We start from the raw sequence: 23,905 nt of genomic DNA, 5'->3' as shown, positions 1-23,905 counted from the left end.
TTTGTGGTTAAAATGAATCGAATCACTTATGCTTGATAGAGAAACTTAACATATTAAATTTATTTTTGTGAACAGATTGTATATTTATCTTATGAACCAAATATTTGTTACTTTTTATATTTTAATAATAATTAATATTATTTGATAATTATCTTATAATTGCTTTTTAATATAGTTTAATTAAAATTACTTAATCATTGATAAATATTATTTTTCAAATTAAAAGAAAAAAGTTGTTATTAGACTTAATTTAATATTACTTAATATGATATAAATAAAAACCATAAATTTGTTATCGTTAAAAAAAGTTTTTTTAACTCAAAAGTAAATAAACGATGTGATGATCAGTAACAAATACATTCGTTAAATCAATAATTTTCAGTTTAAAAGTTAATAAATATCACTAAAATCATTTACTATTATTTAATCATTTTTAAAATAAAATTATCCAATCTCAAAGTAAACTGACACTAGAATAAACACTAACTAGTAGAAAATAAAGTTTACAGAAAATATAAGTCAATTTGTGTTAGTAGTTTACTTAGTAGTTTGTAGTTTTTCAAATTAAAAGTACATATATGTTATTTTACTTAATTAATGTTACTTAATTTTTTTTTGATATAATTAATAAATTCACTTTTAGATAACACTAACTGATAGAAAATAAAGTTTATGAAAAATAGAAGTCTATTTGTGTTGAAAACAAAGTTTATATAAAAAAAATCAACTTATATCATGTGAGTACCAAAATTTGGTACGTTGGTACTTTGATATTTTTATTACCAAATTATACATGATTTCGCTTATTAATAAATAGTATAGAAGCGAAATTTATGGTACTTTGTTATATTTTTAACAATAACAAATTTACTTTAAAATATAGTAGAAACTCGATAAATGAATATTCGATAAACGAATAATCTCGTGAAATAAATTATTTTTTCGGTCCCAATATAATATAGATAGTGTATTTTTGATCTCGATAAATGAATAATCTCGATTAATAAATAAAATATTTCGGCCCCAAAAGTATTTATTAATCGAGATTCAACTGTACCATAACAAATTTATGGTACTTTTAAGTTAAAAAACCCTTTTTAACAATAACAAATTTATGGGTTGTATTTAAGATCATATTAAGTAATATTAAATTAAGTCTAATAACAACTATTTACTTTTAATTTGAAAAATAATATTTATTAATAATTAAGTAATTTTAATTAAACTATAATGAAAAATCTAATTATAAGATAATTATCAAAAATATTAATTAATATTAAATTATCAAAAATAACAAATATTTGGTTTCTAAGATAAATATACAATTTGTTTCATAAAAATAAAACTAATATATTAGATAAGTGATTCGATTCATTTAAACCACATAATTATTCTTTTCAAGTACGAATTGAATATTTGATATTAATATATTAATTTCAATCAGTGATTCGCACAGATTATGAATTTAATTCTCTACAAATATTAATCCAGGTTTTTAATCTTGGGCCCATGTTTTGCAGGACATATCTGTGAGCAGTCAGTTAAGTTAACTAGTAGACATGACCAAAAATAAGTACCATTTTTGTTTAAACAAGTATCATCCTTGTGGCAGATCTCATGTAGGCACTCTAGTCGAACTAGAGTTTATTGTTGTATTTCTATCCCTTTCCTATGTTTTTCACTATCCGTCTAATGTGTTTTTATCCTTCTTAAGCAAGTTTGTTATATTTTTATCTAGTTTAATAATGGAAGAGACTGATTGAATGAATTTTAATATTTATTATTGTGTAATTTGTCAATGTATGTTCATTCTAACTCCCACAATGTCAATAAAAACAAGAAACATCACATAAATTTCTTCACTTAGATCAGTTCTTATTTCAAAAATGCATTACAAATAGGATGGACAATAACTTAAGGAAAATGTAATCTCCTTTTTAATTTCCAGAGCAAAAATCATGTGTAAAGACTAAAATGCCCTACCTAGATGTACATCAATAATCCTAATAAAAATTAAAGTGAGGATAATTCAGCCTTTTCAGAGCACTTTTGCTTGGAAATTAAAATCCAATTTTGGATTTAACATTTCCCTAAATCCAATGAACCACATAGTACATGACTTTAACCCGTCAAAAACAACACACAAACAGACCACATTATATCTTTGATGCACTGGGACCAAAACAAACAACAACATTCAAACAAACACATGGACTAAGTTTAAATTTGGAAGAGCTGATCTTCTTCTCTTTGTGTTGCTGCAAGTGCAACACCATCAATTTTTCCAATTTCTCTTCATTTCTCTTGATAAAATCAACCGATCGGAAATACTTACAATCCCTTCGACCATTGACACAACTAACAAATCTCCGTTCACGCAGTGCGTTCTACCACCAACATACCACACACACATCATTCATCCATCAGAGCCAAACAAAAACAGTGAAAGAAGAAATTGAAATATGAAATTAGCTTTTCAATTGGTTTGAGTTGCATATGTGTTTTTAGCTCCACGCCCTCGACTTTTATATGTATTTCCGGAAATGTCCTTACGGAGTTAAACCCTTTTAGCAGTAGCATGCATTTTGCTACAAAATGGATAGTATAGTATGCATTTTGCTAGATGTGATAGTTCAGGTACACAAAGTGTGGATTTTTCATAGTTCAGATAGACAAAATGCTTTTAACTCTATTGTTTTTCTATGGTTGTGTTCCTTGCAAATACAAAAAGTTTGCGCAGAATTTCCCAGAGAGGTTGAGCACCACCTTCAGCCAGGTAAAACGCTATACGCGAAGAAGTATAGTGAACCATTCTACCTCTGTAAGTGTTATATGTGTGAAATGTATTATAAAGGCTATAACATACAAAAGCAGGTGGGATCCTCACCCACTGGACTTGATATATGATGCTGGCATTGTCGAAGAACATGAGCAGGAACAACCTTCATGACATTGAGCTTCAACCTACTCGATCGGTATAGTTCCAGACAACGAATCCCCTTCAGCATTCATGTTCACCGTGCCAGATACTGAATACTCTGATAACAGACCTCCTCCGCGGCTGCTCGTTTCACCTTATAATGCCGTTCATGAGCTGACAATGCTACCACAGCCTTCTCGTTCTTTTTTCTTCTTTGCCCTAGATTTCTTTAAATCGTCTTCCTTGGATTTTTTTAAGAAATTGAACTCGCTGACAAAGACGAGTCTTTTGCATAGTCTTTTGCAAGATTAGTTAGCAGTCTTCCAGTGACTTGCAGCAGATAGTGACACAGGACACAATAGCATAATTTTTAGAAATCGGCCGATTTTTCAAAAATTACTTAAAATCGGTCAAAAATATTTGACTGAATTATAAAATTGTCGATAAAAAGCAAGATTTTTAAAAATCGTCCGATCGATCAGAAACAATTTTTCAACCGATTAGTTTCTATTTCCGAAATCTATAATGAAGGAAAGTGTGTCGGAAAGAATTTACGTTCAAAAAATAATAGTCAAGTCAACTTAAGAGGATGTCGGAAAGAATTTACGTTCGAAAAACAATAGTCAAGTCAACTTAAAAGGATATCGATAACAAATCAAAACCGCAAACACTCTACATCCAAAATTAAAACCAAATCATCATCAACTAAAATCACTAACAAATCAGCATTTCAACTCAACTGCATGTCCCTTGCAATATTCATAAACACCAGGATCAAGATCAGAACAACCAATCAACAGAGTTTTTCTGTAAGGCAAGAATGTCTTCCTCTTCATCTCCTCTCCTGCTCTCCTGTTCTTCACATAAAGCCTTTCATGAGCAGATATGCCCTCCTTCTTCCTCCGTCTCTCGCCGCCTTTTTTTACTTCACTAAAATCACTCCGATCTCTGAACCCAAAACCTACAGTCTCACGGCATTTTTTGCCATGATCGTCTTTCGTACTTGCATGACCTTCCGATACGCTTCGAAACAATAATAAATCTCTCAGCTTCCATTTCTTGCACCAGTCGCTTGAACTCGGACTCCATGACCTCGAACCTAAAGAAGATTTTTCCATTCTTTCTTTTTGAATATTAGCGGAAAAATTTGGTGATAATTCGAATACTCTCGAAGATGAACTGCTTCTCGAATCTTTTCGATGATCAGAGCCTTTTTTCAGCAAGAACTTCTCGTTTTTTCCTTTTACAATCAATGGATCAGAATCTTCATAAACCTTCAAAGGCTTGATCATACCACTGTCGAAAAGTTCATCTGCGTAAACAAACAGAGGAGCCTCGTGCAGCTCTTTGTACCCGAAAGCAAAATCGAAACCGAAACCGAAACCGCTACTATGATCATTTCCATCTACTGGTTTAATGTTTTCTTGGTTAGTTGTTTTCATGTTTCTGTAGAGACTACAAAACTTAAGTATACTAAAAAAACTAAAACCGAAATCGAAACCGAAACTGAAAAAGAGGCTGTGAACATTTGAAATGTAAGATGACCAGGAAATATTTATAGAGGAAAAAGGTGAGAAAGACAACTAATAAGCACCTTGACATAAGCTAATTAAGAGTATATTATGCAATTTCATTTATTTTGATATGGCAAATATATGCCTTAATTTGACTTTAAGCATATTATACTGGTCACTAATTAAGTTATACTACTATTTTGGTAAGTGGAGTTGATTCTGCAATCAGAATTTAATTTAAAACGTGATCTAAGTAATGCAATTTGTTTTATACAGAAACTATTTTGAATTTTGAAATGTTCCGTAACAAAGTTATTTTGAGATTTGTACTATTGATGCTTCTTGAATGAAATATTCAGTTTTGTTTCAAAAAAAAAAAAAGTTATTAAAAAATATTATGTATGTGTACGTTAATTAAGATGAAATATAAACATGATAGTCATGGAAATTGATTAATGTATGATGCCGATGTACGACAGTTTTTATCTGGCAAATATGTATCAAATCTTGTTTAGAATCTTGTCTTTATTATATTTTTCAAAATTGACAAATGTTTGTATTATAAAAGAAATTAAAACTAATCTTGTCTTTATTATATTTTTCAAAATTAACAAATGTCAGTATTAAAACTATTTCCAAATATTAAGGGTCTATTTGGCATTTCTGACAACTTTTCACTAAAAACAGCTAAAATACGCCCGCAAGGGTTGGCTCAGTTGGTTAAAGAGGGGAAAATTATCCTCTTTGTCACAAGTTCGAATCCCACGGGAGGAGAATGATTATGCCTCCTCAGCCAGAGCCCGTGAGCCCGTAGGGTTTACTCAGTGCGCACCCGAAGGGTAGCGGCTGCGGGTTACCTACGATAAAAAATAATAATAAAAAAAACAGCTAAAATACTGTTTGGTAAATTAAAAAACTGTTTTTTTGAAAAGTGGTTTTGGCGTAAAAACTGTTAAGAAAAAATAAGGTCCCCTTACTTTTCGATACTGAATTCGCCGCCATCAAATCTCCTTAAAACATTATTTTTTATAATTTTTTTACATCAAAACATATATAAATTAAAAATATTACCAAACTGTTGTCTGATACCAACACTTTTTCTAACGGCAGAACATTTTGTAGCAGTAATAGCAAACAGAGCCTAAATCTCAATTTCACCACTACAAAAGTACAAGATTAAATATATCCGGATAAAATTAATGGGGACTAATCGGTCGAATTTAAGTGCACTGCTAAATTCAGTCGAATACGATTACTTTATTTTTGCAATATTTAGAAGAGGATTATAGTTTACATTTTATTAATCATCTCGAATTATTAAAATAAGCTTGTTGGGATTTTGAAGATTTGATTCAGCTATATAAATTTGATTGTTTTACGGTGTGGAGTTAGGTATATCATACAACGTATCTGTAGTCCTGTATTCGAAATGTGGTGTTTGTTAATTTTGACAAATAAATATGATTTTTCTGGAATTTACAGTAAGTATGATTTAGTACATACATGTGTATTTAGTTTTTTATTTGTTAAAGGTACATGCAAATCTTGTGTTCTGATTCTAACCTCACAATATTTTATTAATATTTTGATTTGGCTCGTTTAAAAATTATTTAAACTTTAAATATTTCTTTGACTTATCAAATCTCGGGGTGAGAGATAATCGAACCAGAACCTGAAACGACAACATATAAACCCTTAACCACTTGAGGTATCTTATCGCACTCAAATTTTAAATATTAAATATATTATAATAGTGCACATATAAATAATGTATCAGTCACCCCTACACCCCTGCTGACTCAGTTCTTTAAATCGGAATCTCTTTGTTTTTGGTCCAAAATTCCGAATTCGATTTTAAACATGCATGACTAATGACTGATTTCATAGACCTAATTACATTTTCTTGTTTTCTTGTTGTTCCTGTCTTCTAACAGCTTTGATGGACATGATAGGACTCATGTTTTGTTGTTACATCAAGATTCCTTATTATTAAAAAAATTAATAAAGCACGGTTGAATATTTTAAGTGGGTAATAGTTTATTATATGTCGTCACAGGTCTTGGATTAAATTCTTACTCACCCCATAAATTTATGAGAACAAATACTCCCGCTTACGTAGATAAATTAATTCAAATACATTTCAATGGAGACAATGCAGCCGGGTGGTATACTACATACAAAGTCGGTCAACTTTGTACTTGCTTCAACCATTTATTTGCAGTTATATACCGGTGGAACCTTCTAGTCTGTGTGGAACCAAGAATCATGCAACAGGGTCTTTCTAAACTTTGTGGTTGAGTTTCGATTCCTGATATCGAAATCTGAAATCTGCAACTTGCGGGAGACAAAGCAATAAGTAACAAATAATTAGATAAATCACATGTGAATAATACCATAGGCTAAGATTTGTTTCGACTCTTTTCAATTTAAGTGATCGGATTTTTGTCATTTTGAAGTTGGTATTGATTCTTGCGTATATGTTAAATTGTTATTTTCACTTTTTACGTATTTTGACACGCACACACAAGCCGGGGCGGGTCTTTCGGGAAACAGTCTCTTCATTTTTCGGAATGAGTGGAAGGCTGCGTACATCTTACCCTCCCTAGACCCTGCGTTAAGCGGGATATACTGGTTTGGTTTGGTTTGGTTTAGATACTCTCGCTTATCCCGAAAATTTATGAGAACGGATACTCATTTGTAATGTTATAAGTCATATTTGTCAACAAAAAAAAAAGCAAACCCGTAATAGTCCTTTTAAATTCATTTTAATTAATTGACAGTACGCAATATTGTCCTTTTGCTTCTTTATGTTATTTTATTAATCATATGTTTCATAACATTTATAAAACAAAAATCTGCGATAATTTTATAAGCGGTAAAGCATGTAATTAATATTAGAATTAAGCAAGTGTGTCCCCTACATAATATTTGTAAGACTAATTTGCATTTTGCATCCCATAACTTTTGCTGAATCTCACTTTGGTATCAGAACTCTGGGACATTTCAATTTGCACCCTAAACTTATGAAACACTTACATTTGACATCCCTTTGGCAGATTAAACGTTAAGTCAGACGTTAACGTTATCTGACAGGGGCGTTATAGGTAATTCACCCATTTACATCAAAATGGCGCTAAAATAACATCTGCACATCTGCATCGTCTCCCCCAATTTTACAGACCCTAATAACACAAAAACCCTAATTGCTGCTTTTAAGTTCTTGATTAAATACTAAAATTTGTGATCGAAGATGAGAGGTCGTTTAAGGGATGTTTCCGCTGATGAAGGGGACCAAATACCTCCATATCCAGGTTCTATAATATACATATCTATTAGTATGTGTTTGATACATGTGTTTTATTTATTTGATACTACCTCATGTGATGAGTTTAATAGATGAGGAATATGTTTAAGGTTATTGCTGCATGCATGTTACTTGGTTTATTTGTTTATGTGATTTTGATACATGTATATGAATATTTTGTATAGTAAAATATGGTTGTGGTCCCCTGATTGTCACCTTCTACAATTGTTTATTGGTATTATAGCAATTATATTGACTGTTGTCTCAAATTTGTCTATTATACAGATGATTCTCCATATTTAAGTGTTAAAATCTATCATGGTGGTTCCCTAAATGAAACCAGTACAGAGTATGTAGGAGGTGTGGTGAGTTATTTTGATATGTGTAGTTAGAGTGAGCTTAGTATCTTTGAGTTGGAAGCAATGTTATCAGAATTAGGGATACAAAAAGGGACATTTGACTTGTATATGCATATACCAGATTCTGAATTGCCCGATGCTTTACTTCCAATTACAGTAGATGGTGATGTTGATATGATGCTAGAGCTTGTTGCATATAGTAGATTGCAAGTTATTTACTGTTGTCCTGGTGGTTATGGTGGTGATATTGACTACAATGATTTCTCCTTCACTCAAATGTTATTGGATGAGAAAGAAGTTAGGATTGATGACATAAGGGAAGAAATTGAGGAGAGGACAATTCTTGATAATGATAGTGAGGGGGAAAGGGAGGATGATGTTGATGAAGCTAGCTTCCATGGAGATAGCTCTAATTTAGACTCAAGTGAGAATGAGGTGACTACACCACCTAGAAGAGTTAAAAGAATTCCACCTCCCAACCCTCCCTACAGAACAAGGAGAAGAGGGAGATATTCTATACTAAGAGTAAGAATGCCACTGAGCTTAATTTCATATTATTCTGAACTTTCTATATTGTGTGGTTAATATTTTGTATTTGCAGGGTTTGTTCAAAAATACTGAAGAAACTCCTGTTATCTTGGACAGTGATGACAATGAAGCTCCTTCTCTCTCTCAAACTGATATATCAATAAGAAATAATTATGCAGATGATGAAAGAGAGGGTGAAGATGTTGATCATGATGATATATATGATGAAAATGAAGTGCCTGATATGCTTAAGGATTTGCAAGAAAAAGAAAAGAAGAAAATGGAAGAAGAATTTGAGAGACAAGATGCTAAAGAAGCCAAGAAGGTACATTTCCCAAATAATGTAGAAGATGGTGATAGTAGTTCTGATGGGTTTGACAGTGCAGATGAAAGAATGGCTTGGAGTTCATGTGATGAGGAGGAGATGCAATATCCTGAATTTAATGAGGTAACAGACATGAAAGATCCCCAACTTTGTCTTGGTTATCCCCACCTCCGGGTAAATTCAAGATCAACAGAATTGCCCATGACAATATTAGCAACACATAAACCAATTTGCTACCCCTTTTTTTACTGCAATTCATTTTGTAACTTAACATTATAAGCCTCCAGATACCTTTGTTCACCTTTAAGCGCCTTGATTCGTCGAATTAGACCCGGGATGATAGCTCTTGCACGTCCACATAGAGGAGCATCCACCCACCGGAAAAAATTACAGGTATATGTAGCACAACCAAGAAAACGACGTCCCGCATTTGCATCAGTCCAAGCCGTCCTCTCTACCGTCCATTGATTACAGCTACACTTAATTGACATTTTTTTACTAACAGAAATGAAATAAAATGGCTGAATATGCAAGAGTAAAAGAATAGATCAGTTTTGAGGTACATATACACCCATTTTACAATTATATCCGTTGAAATTTAAAATTCCAGTAATACCCCTGTGGAAGATAACGTTAACGTCTGGGTTAACATTTAATCTGTCAAAGGGATGTTAACTGTCAGCGTTTCCTAAGTCTAGGGTGCAAACTGTAAGGTCCCAAAGTTCGGATACCAAAGTGAGATTCAGCGAAAGTTATGGGGTGCAAAGTGCAAATTAGTCTATTTGTAATTATCTTGAGTGTACTGTTGTCATTGTGCAAGCCTTTGTTATAGAAGTCGACCCATGAATAACAAATCGGTACCTCAATCAATTATTTCTGATTTCCGAAATCTGTAACCATGGTGCAAGCCTGCAATTCGGTGAGCATTGATCAGTATAAACTTGAAATAACTCCTTTAGGTTAGTGACTGTTTGGTTAGTGATGTTGTGAAGGATTAGTTGATCTTTTAGAGGGAATGCTGTACAGTGTCCTGCATAATTCTGCATAATGCTGTACAGTGTCATAAAAGTGACGGAACCTTTGTCATGATTGTTTGTTAGATACTTAAGTAAATATTCTTATCTTAGTAGTATATCTCAATTGGATTAATCAACTATTAACTGCAAAATGAAGATAATAATATGATTAAATATCTATGGATAGCATGTTAGTTACAGTACATTGGATAATCAGAATTTGAAAAAGCAATGGTGAACGATGATCATCTACTTAGTCCAAAATGTAACTGAACATCTTATTTAAAACGCCTCCTTTTCTGGACTGCATTGAGTCTAGATTTAGCTCTCGATGAAAGGAGGAAGCTCTCCGGCCAAAAAGGAAGAGAACAAAGCAAGAGCACGAGAAGGCTGATAACTTGGAACAAAATGTCCGGATCCTCTAACAGTCACGAATGTCAAATTTTCATATCCAACCGCGTACCCTCCCACCTTCAACAGAAATTTCATTCAGGAAATTAATAATTAGTGATTAACAGTTTAGAAAAGATCTGTGTGTGGCTTATATAGTATGTGTACCTCAGCTTGAGTGTACCAGGGGTACCATTCAGTTTCAACAGATGTTTGAAGATAGTCTATCGCATATCGTGTTGTTGTCACAGGCACTACTGCATCTGTGTCTCCGCTGTATAGCCAAACACTGATGCCACTGCTCATGAGTTCCTTAATGACAGGCAAGACTGTTGCAGGGGAATCATTCCATTGATCATTGATCTCATCGCTATAACAAGGTCAGACAAATTATAAAAATACCGTTAGTAACCATTAACTTAATATATCTGTCACTATATATTATAGAAGGTGTCTGATTAGTTTATATATCTCCAGTAACATAGACTGTACAATTTTCATAATAGAAGGCGTCTTAATAGTAATATGTCTCCAGTAATAGAGATTGTCCAATTTTCATTGTCCATGCATTGCAGACATTTAGCTGAGTTTAGAAATGTACTTGCAAGATGCCCATGACCTTGGAGGAACAGTGACGTGAAGTGAACTCTGAACTAGTTGAGTATTCAAGTACGTGTCGATATAACTATCTGTGCATGGATCAAATCCTGATGTCTGTTTCAAGTAAAAGTAATGCACAAGTACCATGAGACAAGCAAACATAATATATATTTTTTGCTAAAAAAATTAGGTTTAAGAATATAAAAGTACTAGTAAAACTTACGGAGGGTGAACCACTTGAAGAACCGCACCAGGGAGCATATATATCGTAAGGAAAAATATCGCCAAGGTCTACTTGCCTAAGATAATTTCTACATGCTTCTGAAAATGTTGCATTTGCAGAAAAGTTGCAGTTCAGAGTGATGCCTTCGTGAATTCCATCAGATAATAGGGCGTGTGACCAGTAATAATCAAACGATCCTGAGTACTGTGTTTCCTTGTCTACATATGCGTTACCAATCTGTTAATCAAATAATAATTGAAGTTATTTCTCTTTGTTCCTATTTTATGTGTGCCAAGTGTTATTGCTTCAAGGAAATATTGGTTGATGAAAACTTACAGCAATTCCTTTAAGGTTAATGACAGTCTGGTTAGTAATTTTGTTGTTGTGAAGAATTAGTTGAGCTAATTGGGGAATATAGTGTCCTGCATAGCTCTCTCCAGTAATGAAGAAATCTCGGGTTTGGTATTCTGGAAATCTTTCTAGCCAGTTTATTAAAAATGTATAGGCATCTTCTGCTGTTTTTGTATCCCCGGTAACATAATCTGAAGTTGTGTTGGAATATGAAAATCCAACACCAGCTGGGGATTCCAAGAATAACATATTTGCCTCTGCATTGGCAACCAGATAGTGTGATTTACCAGACAATATATTTTTAGAAGAGATTAATGGGAAAAAAAGAAAAAGAGCAATTTGAAGAAGTTGAAACTTACTGTTGTTCCAAGCATACTTGTTCTGGGATAAGGTTTTACCATCACTATTGACTCTAAATGGTCCAAGTTCCATCATTGCTCCATTCCCAAATGAAGAACAGCCAGGTCCTGTCATTCCGATTTTAAAAACTTATAAATTCTTCATTCAATTTAAAATAAGAGCTAAAAGCTAAAAGCCTAAGGTTAGTATTTTCCATTATGCACTGCTGTATGACCTTTAAAATTGAGCCATAATTCAAAAGGATTCCACAATTACCTCCATTAAGCCATAGCACAAGAGGATCGGTAGAAGAATTTTCAGACTGTGCAAAATAGTAGAAAAGTGCTCTTCCAGCAACCGGATCAACTGTGACATAGCCCGAGTACTGATCAAAAGTTGCCCCATCAGGTTGCCCTGGCAATGATTCTACCTTGTCAGCTTCCTTCAATCCATCCTGAGATCCAACAAACACAGGGGAATACTCAACATTCAGAACCTCATTGTGGAAAGTAGATAACCTCTTCGACTTCTGAGCATCGATAAGTTTGGCAAGAGGGTTATATCCATTTCCACCATAACATTGTACAGAAGCCACAAGGCATAACAAAGAAAGTGATAACAGGGCTACCATCCTTGCCATGCTTAACTTTTAGCTATGCAAATTATAGATGTTTCGATGTTGTAAGATAGATAAATCATCTGTCTTTTATACATGTAAACTTTTGTAATAAGCTATTGGAAGTTGTGTTCAAAACACTGCTTCTTTTTTATACTGGTTGAGTTTACAAACAAAGCTTGAACCTTGACATGTTTGGTTTTTTGTAAACAATCAGCTTTACTTATGAACATTTTCCAAACACTATGTGATGAATTGAAACATGCAAGATCCTGGAGGTTTAGAGATAACATTATGTAAAACTTGTTAAATTTCTTAGGTTTCATCAAAACCTTACAGCTAGTACTTATAGATTATAATAGTATTGGCACCTGTTTCTTGCAAGCTTTCAAACTCAAGCTATTGAAATAGTAATTAAGGCCTATTTGGGGTCAAATGATCCTCGATGTCATTTTTTGAATTTTTGGCCTCAAATGTCACTTGAAAACGGCGTTTCGGGTGAAGTTTTTAAAAATAGACGAAAAACGCAGTCTCGTGTTGAGTTTTTCTATAACAATTTTTTTTATTTTTTTTAAATAAAAGAAAAACGTAGTTTCGTTTTGTGTTTTTGTGTAAAAACGAGGTTTCAAACCGAGTTTTTGCTGAAAACGCAATTTCAGAAATTGTTTCGGTAAAAAACGCAGTCTCGTTTTGAGTTTATGGATATAAAAACGGCGTTTCAAAATGAGTTTTTCATAAAAACGCAGTCTATAACCGAGTTTTTCTCAGGATGCAAAAAAAAAAATTCAAAATGCAGATCCAAAATGAGTTAATATGAGAAACACATTCTGAGATTCCGTTTTGCCCCCATAAACACGAATTGAAGTTGCGTTTTCAAATTTTTTTTGAAAAAAAAATCAAAACAGAACACGCAACTCCGTTTTTCATTAAAAAGGAAAACTTCACCCGAAACTCTGTTTTGGAATGACATTTGGGGCCAATTATTCAAAAAATGACATTGAGGGTCATTTGTCCTCCAAAAGTGACATTTGGGGTCATCACCCTTAAAATAGTACCACAACTATTGACTAACACGTCACTTTTAAGTTTCACAAACATTTTATAGAATTTAAATTATCTTTTAAATAGAAATTAAAGCTCTTGTTCATATAAACAAACGCAAAGCATAATATAGGCACCCCAAGGATTGCCTATATTGACGAGTTATGATCTCTCTTTGATCCATGCATGCAAAGTATTAGCATATTATGTGACATGGCACCCCCTTTTGGCAGCTCTACTGGAGTTGTTCTTAGACTCATGATCTCTCTTTGGTCCATGCATGCTAAGCATTAGCATAAACAATATTGTAGTAACAACCATAGATATCGAGAGTAAGTCCAATACTAGATGAAAAACGACTATAGCCATTAATATAATATAGAACTAAAAAGTGATTTTTTGTGATAAAATTGCACTTGCATTCCAATGCTAGTTGCATATTTACAACCAAATAATTTCATATTTAGCTAACATTTTGTCCAATTTATTCACTTTAATTTTAAAATAATTCCACAATCATATCAGTCTTGGTACAAAAGTCTTCTTATCCCACAAAAGTCTTCTTAGTCCCTGCACAGAAGATGATAAAATTAGATGCTATTAAAGATTAAACCAGTAGCGGTCAAAACACAAATGTATAAAAAACAATCATAAATAACGAACTAAATGTTCGAAATAAAGAATGTCACTGTTTTGGCAAGTCAAAATGACTCAAAACTGCATGAACTCATTCCATGAATCACTATAGTCTGCCATATAGCTCACCAAGCATAACATGCATATTATTAACAATTTTATAATAAGCTGGATAAAGAACACTGTTATTACAGCTGGATAACTATTAAATTCGAAACTACCAAAAAAAAGAACTAAAAAAATTTTCCCTGTGACTTCTGACAGATAATTTTATAGTTGGTAGAGCAGATAAATACATAATATCTGCACTGACAGGAAACTAGAAAAGTTTTACACTATTAGAAACAAGATCCAAGAAGATAAAACAAAACAACATAAGACATTACCTATTTGTAAACAATGTCTCTGAGAATTGATACAATGACCAGCAAAAATTGGCTTTTGAGTTGGGCACTTTAAATGGCCAGTAAGAAATCATACAGAATCATGCTTTTAAGGGGCACAAACTAAAACCAAGACATCACATGACTCGTCCAATTATAATTCTAGCCATTGACCTCTTTTGGGTACTCTCTAAATTGTTTTTGAGGATGTGCAGAATACATATCAGAGGACAATGACTGAAAACTAAGTTGCATATCAGAGGCTCATCCTTTAATACACTGGATGGAGCATAAAATGCCAATACTACTACTAAATGCAAGAAACAAGGAAGAGATAACTTACAGATAGGTACGTCCTTGAGCCCTCAATTCCTCAGCAAGTTCAACATACGGAGCTTTGTCCTGCAAAAATTGAAATAGGAGGAAAATTTTAAGATCTCGTGTCCCACCATATCTATATCATTTTTCAGCAAAATACTTACAGTATCACTCATATCCCTCCATTCTAGCCTGATAGCTTGTCGGAGCTTCTCAGGTATCTATGATGAAAAAAGCACGAAAAGACGAATTAATACTGATTTAGAAAGGTATACTTAAATGCTAACAAGAAAAATGGAGATCGTACTAGTGGGCCTCGTTGATGCGTCTCATAATATTTTGCATGCTTCTCAAAATATTTTACCTTAGAGTCCTTCCTATAATTAAACAAACAAAATCACGACAAAATATACAATGCATAGACTACAAAGAGAAAAAAATGAGGTAAGAAGTTACATGAAAAAGCAATAAGCATCGTCCCTCACTGTCCAGCGACGTAGAGCTGTGCCTCCCCTAAATCATAATAAATTGATATTACTCTTTCAACAACTTTGTGTTTCACAGCATATGCATTTGTTTGTTAAAGAAAATACAATGTAAAATATAATATTCATGCAATACAATATAATATTCATGCAATGTAATAATATATAACTGATAGATCCTAAAATACACTCACGCCTTAAACAAAGAACAATTTTTAAACTGATCGTAGTATCATCAGTTTCATTGTTATGGTCTTGACTTAGATACGGCGGTATGGATAAGGCCTAAGGCCATCAGCACAACCTAACGCTTTCTTTCCCCATGGTTACGGCCTAAGGCCTTCCATATGGTTACAGCCTCCGTTCTCCCCTACGGGGGCGTTACGTGGGGGGCGTCCTGTCCTGTGTAATTATATATTTTGTTATTCTCATGACAGGAAGTTTAAAAGTTACCAAATGTTTATGCTACAACAGTACTGTACTCATGATTTACTCATTTTGGAAGCCTATGTACTCAAAACAACAAGCACAGTTCTCTTCATTTCAGACAAGCACAAATTTTCTTATGTTCATCAAAATAAAATTGAGAAAAGCTTACATGGTATCTGTTTTCTTAGTTGTTCCGGACATTGCTCTAGTATTAACCATGGTAAATACCTGCAATACCGCCAATATACACAAGTCCACAAACAAGCGATTCAATTCCGCAATATAAACAACAGACACATTCCTCGGAAGTTACAATATTCATCAATGGCAATAATTCTAAAAACAAACAAAGAACAGGACTCGAAACAAGTATTACCCTAATTTAACCTAATTATTAACTAATTTACCCCTCATTCGAACCCTAATTATCACATAATCAACACAATTTCGAACAACGATCACATTCATATAAAAAATTTGAATAGTAATCGAACAAAATTGCACAAAATCCAGTGCGTTCAAAATAAAACCAGATGAAGTGTTTTTCTGTTTATTGCACTCAAACTCATTGTATAATCGTGTGTGTTGGTATAATCGTGTGTATAAGTGTGTGTATAGCTATAAATCGTTTATATACCTGATGGACAAGAAAATGAGCGGAGTGGTTGTGATTGAAATCGTCTCAAATCGCCTCAATGTGCCTGATGGCCGTGTGACTTAAAAATATATATGTATGGATGTCGGATATTTTGAATTTTGGGTCTCGGTTTGGAATTAATTTATAAATCCGAATAAATTTCGTGTTGGATTTGGGTTTTGTATTATCCGAATCGAACTGGACCCGAAAATTGAATTTAAAATGGTTTCTATTACGTTGTGTTCCCGAATTTTTTATGAAAAAAAAGAACGGAAGAGAAGAGAAAGGAAAAAAGAGAAACAAAAAAATTTCTTTAAGATGTTCCCAAGTTATTTCTTGTAAAAAAGAGAAAATTTGAAAATATTAATTTGGAGGGAAATATATTAAAAAGTACGTGAGAGTTTCTGCCCAAATCATCCCATTTTTGGGCAGAAACTTTTGGGTGAAAAATTTTGAAAACTTTCTCCCTCAATCTCTTCTTTTCTCTCCTGAAAAAACTCGGGAGTACGTCTATGAAGGGAAATTATAAAAGTTTCTTTTCCGTTCTTTTCTTTTTTCTCTTAATTTTAACTCAGGAGCATAGCATGTAGCCCCTATATATGTGTGTATATATAGGGGATGTTTAAATATAAACTGCCTTAAAATAAAAACTAGAAACAGCTCAACCCAATACAAAATAACCAGCCCAACCCAAAACAAAAACAGCTCCTTTAAGTTTGCCCATTAAAATTAAAATTAAAAAACAGTTACACAAATCACCCGCACAAAACACCATGCTAAAGGATTTTGGATGGTGTAATCTAATCCGATATTTGAATTTTGGGTCTGAGTTTGGAATTAATTTAGAAATTCGAATAAATTTCGGGTTGGATATGGGTTTTGTATTACCCGAATCGAACTGGATCCGAAAATTAAATCGAACGCGTACCAAATATGGATTATATATATATATATATAGGGTAGCACTTCATGGAGTACCCTCTTATATAGAGAATCGTGGAGAACCATTATTTAAAAAATATAATATATATATATATATATAATTTATTTTATTTTTCATCATATATTGTTACAAATCGAAGTTATACAATTTTTTATTTAAAAATCATTGAAATTATTAAAAAAGTTTAAATTGGTTCTATAACTAAATCACATTAAGAATCACACTTATTAAAAATTATTCCACTATAGAATCAAATTTAAAATCAATTAATTTTTTCAAATTTTAATTTCTAAATTTTCTATTATATTTATTATTCTGGATTAGCATCGAATTTAATATTTTTTAAAGTAAAATTTTACAATTTGTGATGGGATTCCATAATTAAAACAATGGTTCTCCACGGTTCTCCGTATAAGATGGTTCTCCGTATTTTAATTTTGGTTTCTATTTGATCATTCCCCTATATATATATATATGCCTTTACTCCGTGTGGAACTACAAACTACAAACTAATCTAAACTATAGATCAATCTAATCTAATGGACCCCCTAAAATTACAACACCCAAATAATCTACACCCTCCCACACCCAATCTCAACTTTTCCCCTCCATTTTTAATTTGATTTTTCCCGTCAAGTGGTAAGTTTTTTTTTAAATTCGACTTCACTGTATTTTTCTTCATCTCTCAACGATCGATTTACATACCATATGTGCTATGTTTCAAATTATTTTTTTAAAAAAAATTATTTGGTTTCTAGTTTATATTCTAAAATGGTTTCTATTAAAATAGCTCATCCATATATTTAGGGTAGCACTCCATGGAGCACCCTTTTGTATAGAGAATCGTGGAGAACCATTATTTAAAAATATAAAATATATAATTTATTTTATTTTTCATCATATCATATATACTTATAAATTTTAATTATCTAATTAATAATCGAAGTTACACAATTTTTTATTTTAAAAAATCATTGAAATTATTGAAAAAGTTTAAATTGGCTCTATAGTAGAATCACACTTATTAAAAATTATTCCACTGTATAATCAAATTTAAAATCAATTAATTTTTTCAAATTTTAATTGCTAAATTTTCTATTATATTTATTATTCTAGATAAACATCGAATTTTATATTTTTTAAAGTAAAATTTTACAATTTGTGATGGGATTTTATAATTAAAACAATGGTTCTCCACGGTTCTCCACGGTTCTCCATATAAGATGGTTCCCCACGGAGTAAAGGCCTATATATATATATATATATGTTTGTATAGGCCTATATATATATGTTTGTATAGGAAAATGATCAAATAGAAATCAAATTTAAAATATAAACTAGAAACTTAATTTAGACCCTTAAGAGCTGATAGGGATAAATAAATTATGATTGTATAATTAAATACTGCATTAATTGTACAAGCTGTGGGCTGCTAGGCCCAATAAAAAGATATATGAAACTCAGACCAGAAAGGTTAAGCCTGATGGACCAGATCAGGCCTGATGGAATAAAAAAGGCCCAAAAGCCCTAATTATTAATTAATTTCGTAATTAATTAATAAGGGAAAAATCAGCTATTGAGAAGAGTCCCGATAAGGATATAAATCCTTATAGATTAGCCTCAAGGGGACCTAAAAGGATAAGGGATCAGCTTCCTACTTCCTAGGACTCCTAAGTCTATCCTAATTCAGAGGCTTGTCCACCAAGTCTCCTATACCAAGTCCAATTCAAGGACTCCCACATCTATATAAGGGGCCTCACCCCACAAATCAGAACTACGTTTTTTGGCTTGATTCTCTAACTCACAGAGATACGTAGGCATCTCGTAAAGGCAGAATTAAGCTACGAAACACGAGAGCAGCCATTAAAGGCCTTGAGCTCCCGAATCTTAGTAATAAATACAGCAAGTAATAACCTTAGCTTTTTATCCATAACATTTGGCGCCGTCTGTGGGAAAAACAACAACCATGGCGAGAACACGGAGAACAATTGGAGCTCTAGAGGAAGGAACACCATCAGAGACAACCCAGGTGATTTCATCAACCGTGGAGGTTCCTCCCCATTCAACTTATGCATCTACTCAGGGGGAAGCCCAGACAGGGGCAACTCAACCTCAGCCACAAGGGACAACTCCCCCGACTATTCAAGGTACGAATCCTCAAGTTCAACAAGTACATATACCTGTGAATTCTCGACCCGTCGGGTATGAATATTCAACTGTTGTTACTACTAACCCCCTTATGGGATGACCCTTCACCCTGAGGTTGGAGGAAGCGGATATGCTGGGCGAAGTGAAGCACGAGGGCGGTCGCCCCCCTATATACGAGGTTTGGATCCTATCCCTGAGGATCGGGAATTTTCTGGTCCATACACTGAGAGAGACTCCGAATCTTCGGATGATGAAGTGGCCCCGAGAAGGAGGCGTCCTGGAAAAGAGCCAATGGCCGATGGAAGGCAACGCCCCCAAAGCACCCCAGGGGCGAATCCCCAAGAAGTGCAGGAAAAGATCAGGGCTCATGAGGCTGAAATCCAAAGGCTGAGGCGTGACTTGGAGGCTCACCAAGCCACCAGAACCCACATACCTCCTAGGGGGAGAAATCCTCCTCCTATCATAGACCTGGATGGTCCGGTAAGAAGAAGGGCTGCTGTCCCAAGAACTGATCCAAGCAATCTCCTTCCCCTTGGAGATCCTGATGATCCAACTCCACCCTTCACAGAAGAGATAATGAATGCCCATATCTCAAGGAAATTCAAGATGCCCACTATCAAAGCCTATGATGGCACGGGAGACCCCGCTAATCATGTTAGGACATTCTCTAATGCACTGCTGCTGCAACCCGTGAACGATGCTATAAAATGTCGGGCCTTTCCTCAAACCCTGTCGGGTATGGCTCAAAGATGGTACAGTCGCCTACCCCCAAATTCTATTGGATCATTCAGAGAATTAAGTCAGGCTTTTATTAAGCAATTCATCAGTGGAAGAGTCCATGAGAAAAGTTCAGCATCTCTTATGAGTCTTGTGCAGGGAGCTAAGGAATCCTTAAGAGATTACCTGAATCGTTTTACAAAGGAGGCTTTAAAAGTCCCAGACCTTGATGATAAGGTAGCCATGATAGCACTGCAACAAGGAACTAGGGATGAGTTTTTCAAGATGTCTTTGGCCAAACGACCCCCTGAGAGCATGTTGCAGCTCCAAGAGAGGGCAGGGAAGTATATCAAGGTTGAAGAAAGTATGAGGAAGACCGTAGTAAGTAATGAGCCCACTGGAGGCAAGAAACGAAAAACTGATTTAGAGTATATCGCTAAGGATAAATATCCTAGAACTGAACAAAACCCTGATTCAACCCCCAAGAAGGGAGGACCTGGGCAAAAGTTCACTGAATACGCTAAGCTGAATGCTCCCAGAAGTCAGATTTTGATGGAGATTGAGAAAGACAGAGATATTCGCTGGCCTAAGCCCTTGAAGGCTGATCCCGCCAAGCTAGATAAAGGCAAGTATTGCAGGTTTCACAAAGATGTTGGTCATGACACCGATGAGTGTAGACAGTTGAAAGATGAAATTGAGTTTTTGATTCGAAAAGGAAGATTGAACAAGTATACTGGAGATGGAGGAGACAGAAATAATAATGGAAGGAAGAACTTTGAAGATCGTAGGAGGGACCAAGATGATCAGGGGCGGAATCCCCAACCTAGAGGACCAGTTATAAACACCATTTATGGAGGGCCGAGACCTCGAGGGCCTGTGATAAACACGATCTTTGGAGGTCCAACTGCTGCTGGATTGTCCAAAAATTCCAGAAAGGCATATACTAGAGAGGTTATGCATATTGTTGGAGAAGCCCCGAAGAGGGCCAGGACAGAAGTAACATTGGCTTTTGATGATTCCGACCTAGAGGGTGTGAAGTTTCCCCATGACGACCCGCTGGTCATAACGCCGATAATAGGAAATAGCCCGGTTAAGAGGGTCCTTGTGGATAATGGTGCTTCTGTGGATATCTTGCTCCATGACACCTTTCTAAGGATGGGGTATAACGACTCCCAGTTAACACCAACCGACATGCCGATATATGGATTTGTTGGAGTAGAATGTCCTGTGGAAGGGATAATCAAGTTGCCAACCACCATAGGTACGGAGCCAAGGCAAGCAACGCAGATGCTGGATTTCGTAGTGGTAAAGGCTAGTTCAACTTATAATGCTATCATGGGGAGAACAGGGATACATGCCTTCAAGGCAGTCCCCTCTTCCTACCATTTAGTCATGAAGTTTCCCACCCGAAACGGGATTGGAGAAGAGAGAGGGGATCAAAAAATGGCTAGAAGCTGTTATGTGGCCTCTTTGAGGGCAGATGGAGTCGGGGGGCAGGTTCTTCCTATTGAAGATATGGATGTTCGAGAAAATGATGAGAATAGAGGAAGGCCAGCAGAAGAATTGGTTTCGGTTCCTTTAGATCCCAAGAATCCTGAGAGGATGGCTTTCATTGGAGCCACATTAGAGGAGCCCCTTAGAGGGAAGTTAGTGAAATTTTTGCAAGAAAATAGTGATGTGTTTGCATGGTCAGCAGCTGATATGCCAGGCATAGACCCGGAGTTAATTACTCACAAGTTAAACGTGGATCCAAGCCGGAAGACAGTGAAACAAAAGAAAAGAAATTTTGCCCCGGAAAGACAAGAGGCTATAAAGCAGGAAGTGGAAAAGCTCTTAGAGGCTGGTTTCATTGAGGAGATTCAATTTCCGGAGTGGTTAGCAAACCCTGTAATGGTGAAGAAGGCTAATGGAAAGTGGAGGATGTGTATAGACTTCACCGATCTGAATGATGCATGCCCCAAAGACTGTTTTCCGCTGCCTAGAATTGATACTTTGATTGATGCCACCGCTGGACATGAGATGCTGAGTTTCATGGATGGGTTTAGCGGATACAACCAGATCAAAATGCATAAGGATGACATTCCAAAGGTATCATTTATCACTGACTTTGGTGTTTATTGTTATCTTGTTATGGCGTTTGGTCTCAAGAATGCAGGAGCCACCTATCAAAGGTTGGTGAATAAAATTTTTAAGGATCTTATTGGGAAGACTATGGAAGTCTATGTTGATGACATGCTAGTCAAGAGTCTAGTAAAGACTGATCATATAACCCATTTGAGGGAAGCTTTTGAGGTCCTGAGGTACCACAAGATGATGTTGAATCCTACGAAGTGTGCTTTCGGAGTAGGATCTGGAAAATTCTTGGGATTGATGGTCTCAAAGAGGGGAATTGAGGCTAACCCCGATAAAATAAAGGCAATCCTGGACATGGAACCCCCAAAAACTGTCAAGGATGTTCAGAAACTCACAGGAAGGGTTGCTGCGCTAGGACGATTCATCTCCAAGTCAGGAGACAAGTGCTTGTCATTCTTCAAGTCATTAAAGAACATTAAAGACTTTGTATGGAGTGAGGAAAATCAGAAGGCATTTGAAGAGTTAAATAAGTATATGGGCCAGGCCCCGTTGTTGGCCAAGCCAGTTCTGGGTGAAGTTTTATTCTTGTACTTGGCTGTTTCAGAAAGCGCCTTGAGCGCGGTGTTGGTTAAGGAGGAACTGAAAGTCCAGAAACCCGTATACTATGTCAGCAAAATTTTGCATGGTGCTGAGTTGAATTATTCAGCCATTGAGAAATTCGCTTTAGCCTTGGTAATGGCTTCAAGAAAGCTGCGTCCTTATTTTCAAGCTCACCAAAATGAAGTGCTAACAAATCAGCCACTGAGAAATATCATTCACAGTCCCAAGGCAAGTGGGAGACTGATTAAGTGGGCAATAGAGTTGGGAGAGTTCGATCTCAAGTATAAGCCACGTATGGCCATAAAAGCCCAGGCACTAGCTGACTTCGTGGTGGAATGTACCATACCCAACCAAGAAGTCGGGGGGCAGGAAGATACCATACCTCAAGACAAGGGAGTCGACAATGGGGACAAGGAGAAAGAATATTGGGTTCTCTATTTTGATGGAGCATCAAAAACAAATTCCAGTGGAGCAGGGTTGGTTTTGCAAAGCCCTGATGGATTCTTAATTGAGTATGCCATGAAGCTAGACTTCCCAACCACAAACAATGAGGCAGAGTATGAAGCCCTGATTGCTGGCCTTGGTCTAGCTGGGACACTTAGAGTCAAAAACTTAAAGGTCCGTGGAGACTCGAAGTTGATCATATCCCAGGTAAAGGGAGAATTTGAAGCAAGGGATGATACGATGGCTAAGTATGTTCGCCTAGTAAGGGCTGTGATGACCCAATTTAATGAATGCCATGTTGAACACATTCCAAGGGAAGAAAATGCTAAAGCAGATGCGCTATCAAAGTTTGCTTCATCTAAGATTGAAGAAAGTTCAGGAAGTGTGTACTTCCGTGTTTTGAAGACACGAAGCATAGATGTTAAGCTTGTGGCTCCCGTAGGCTTGGGGACGTCATGGATTGATCCCATCAAGGCTCACATTCAGACCGGTTGGTTGCCAAGCGATGCAATTGAGGCACGGAAGTTAACTGTTCGAGCACTAAGGTACTCTTTGATAGATGGGAT

At 35.2% G+C, this 23,905-nt stretch overlaps 2 protein-coding genes across 2 annotated transcripts; both read right to left on the bottom strand.

The window, feature by feature from the left end:
- Positions 1-3,642: 3,642 nt before the first annotated feature.
- LOC141684932 (uncharacterized) lies at positions 3,643-4,362 on the bottom strand. The gene has a single exon (XM_074490067.1). It carries the CDS (start codon positions 4,360-4,362, stop codon positions 3,643-3,645), a length of 720 nt encoding a protein of 239 aa, XP_074346168.1.
- A 5,925-nt stretch (positions 4,363-10,287) lies between these two features.
- On the bottom strand, positions 10,288-12,509 carry LOC141684931 (serine carboxypeptidase 1-like). Its single transcript, XM_074490066.1, has 7 exons — positions 12,146-12,509; positions 11,890-11,997; positions 11,516-11,787; positions 11,180-11,416; positions 10,958-11,070; positions 10,525-10,726; positions 10,288-10,437 (listed from the first exon to the last, which is right to left on the bottom strand). The coding sequence occupies exons 1-7, from the start codon at positions 12,507-12,509 to the stop codon at positions 10,288-10,290; spliced, it is 1,446 nt and encodes a 481-aa protein (XP_074346167.1).
- Between the last annotated feature and the right edge of the window lie 11,396 nt (positions 12,510-23,905).

The sequence above is a fragment of the Apium graveolens genome, chromosome 9, assembly GCF_009905375.1.
Source record: "Apium graveolens cultivar Ventura chromosome 9, ASM990537v1, whole genome shotgun sequence".
NCBI classification, from domain to species: Eukaryota; Viridiplantae; Streptophyta; class Magnoliopsida; order Apiales; family Apiaceae; genus Apium; species Apium graveolens.
This window is presented reverse-complemented; position numbering and strand designations above follow the sequence as displayed.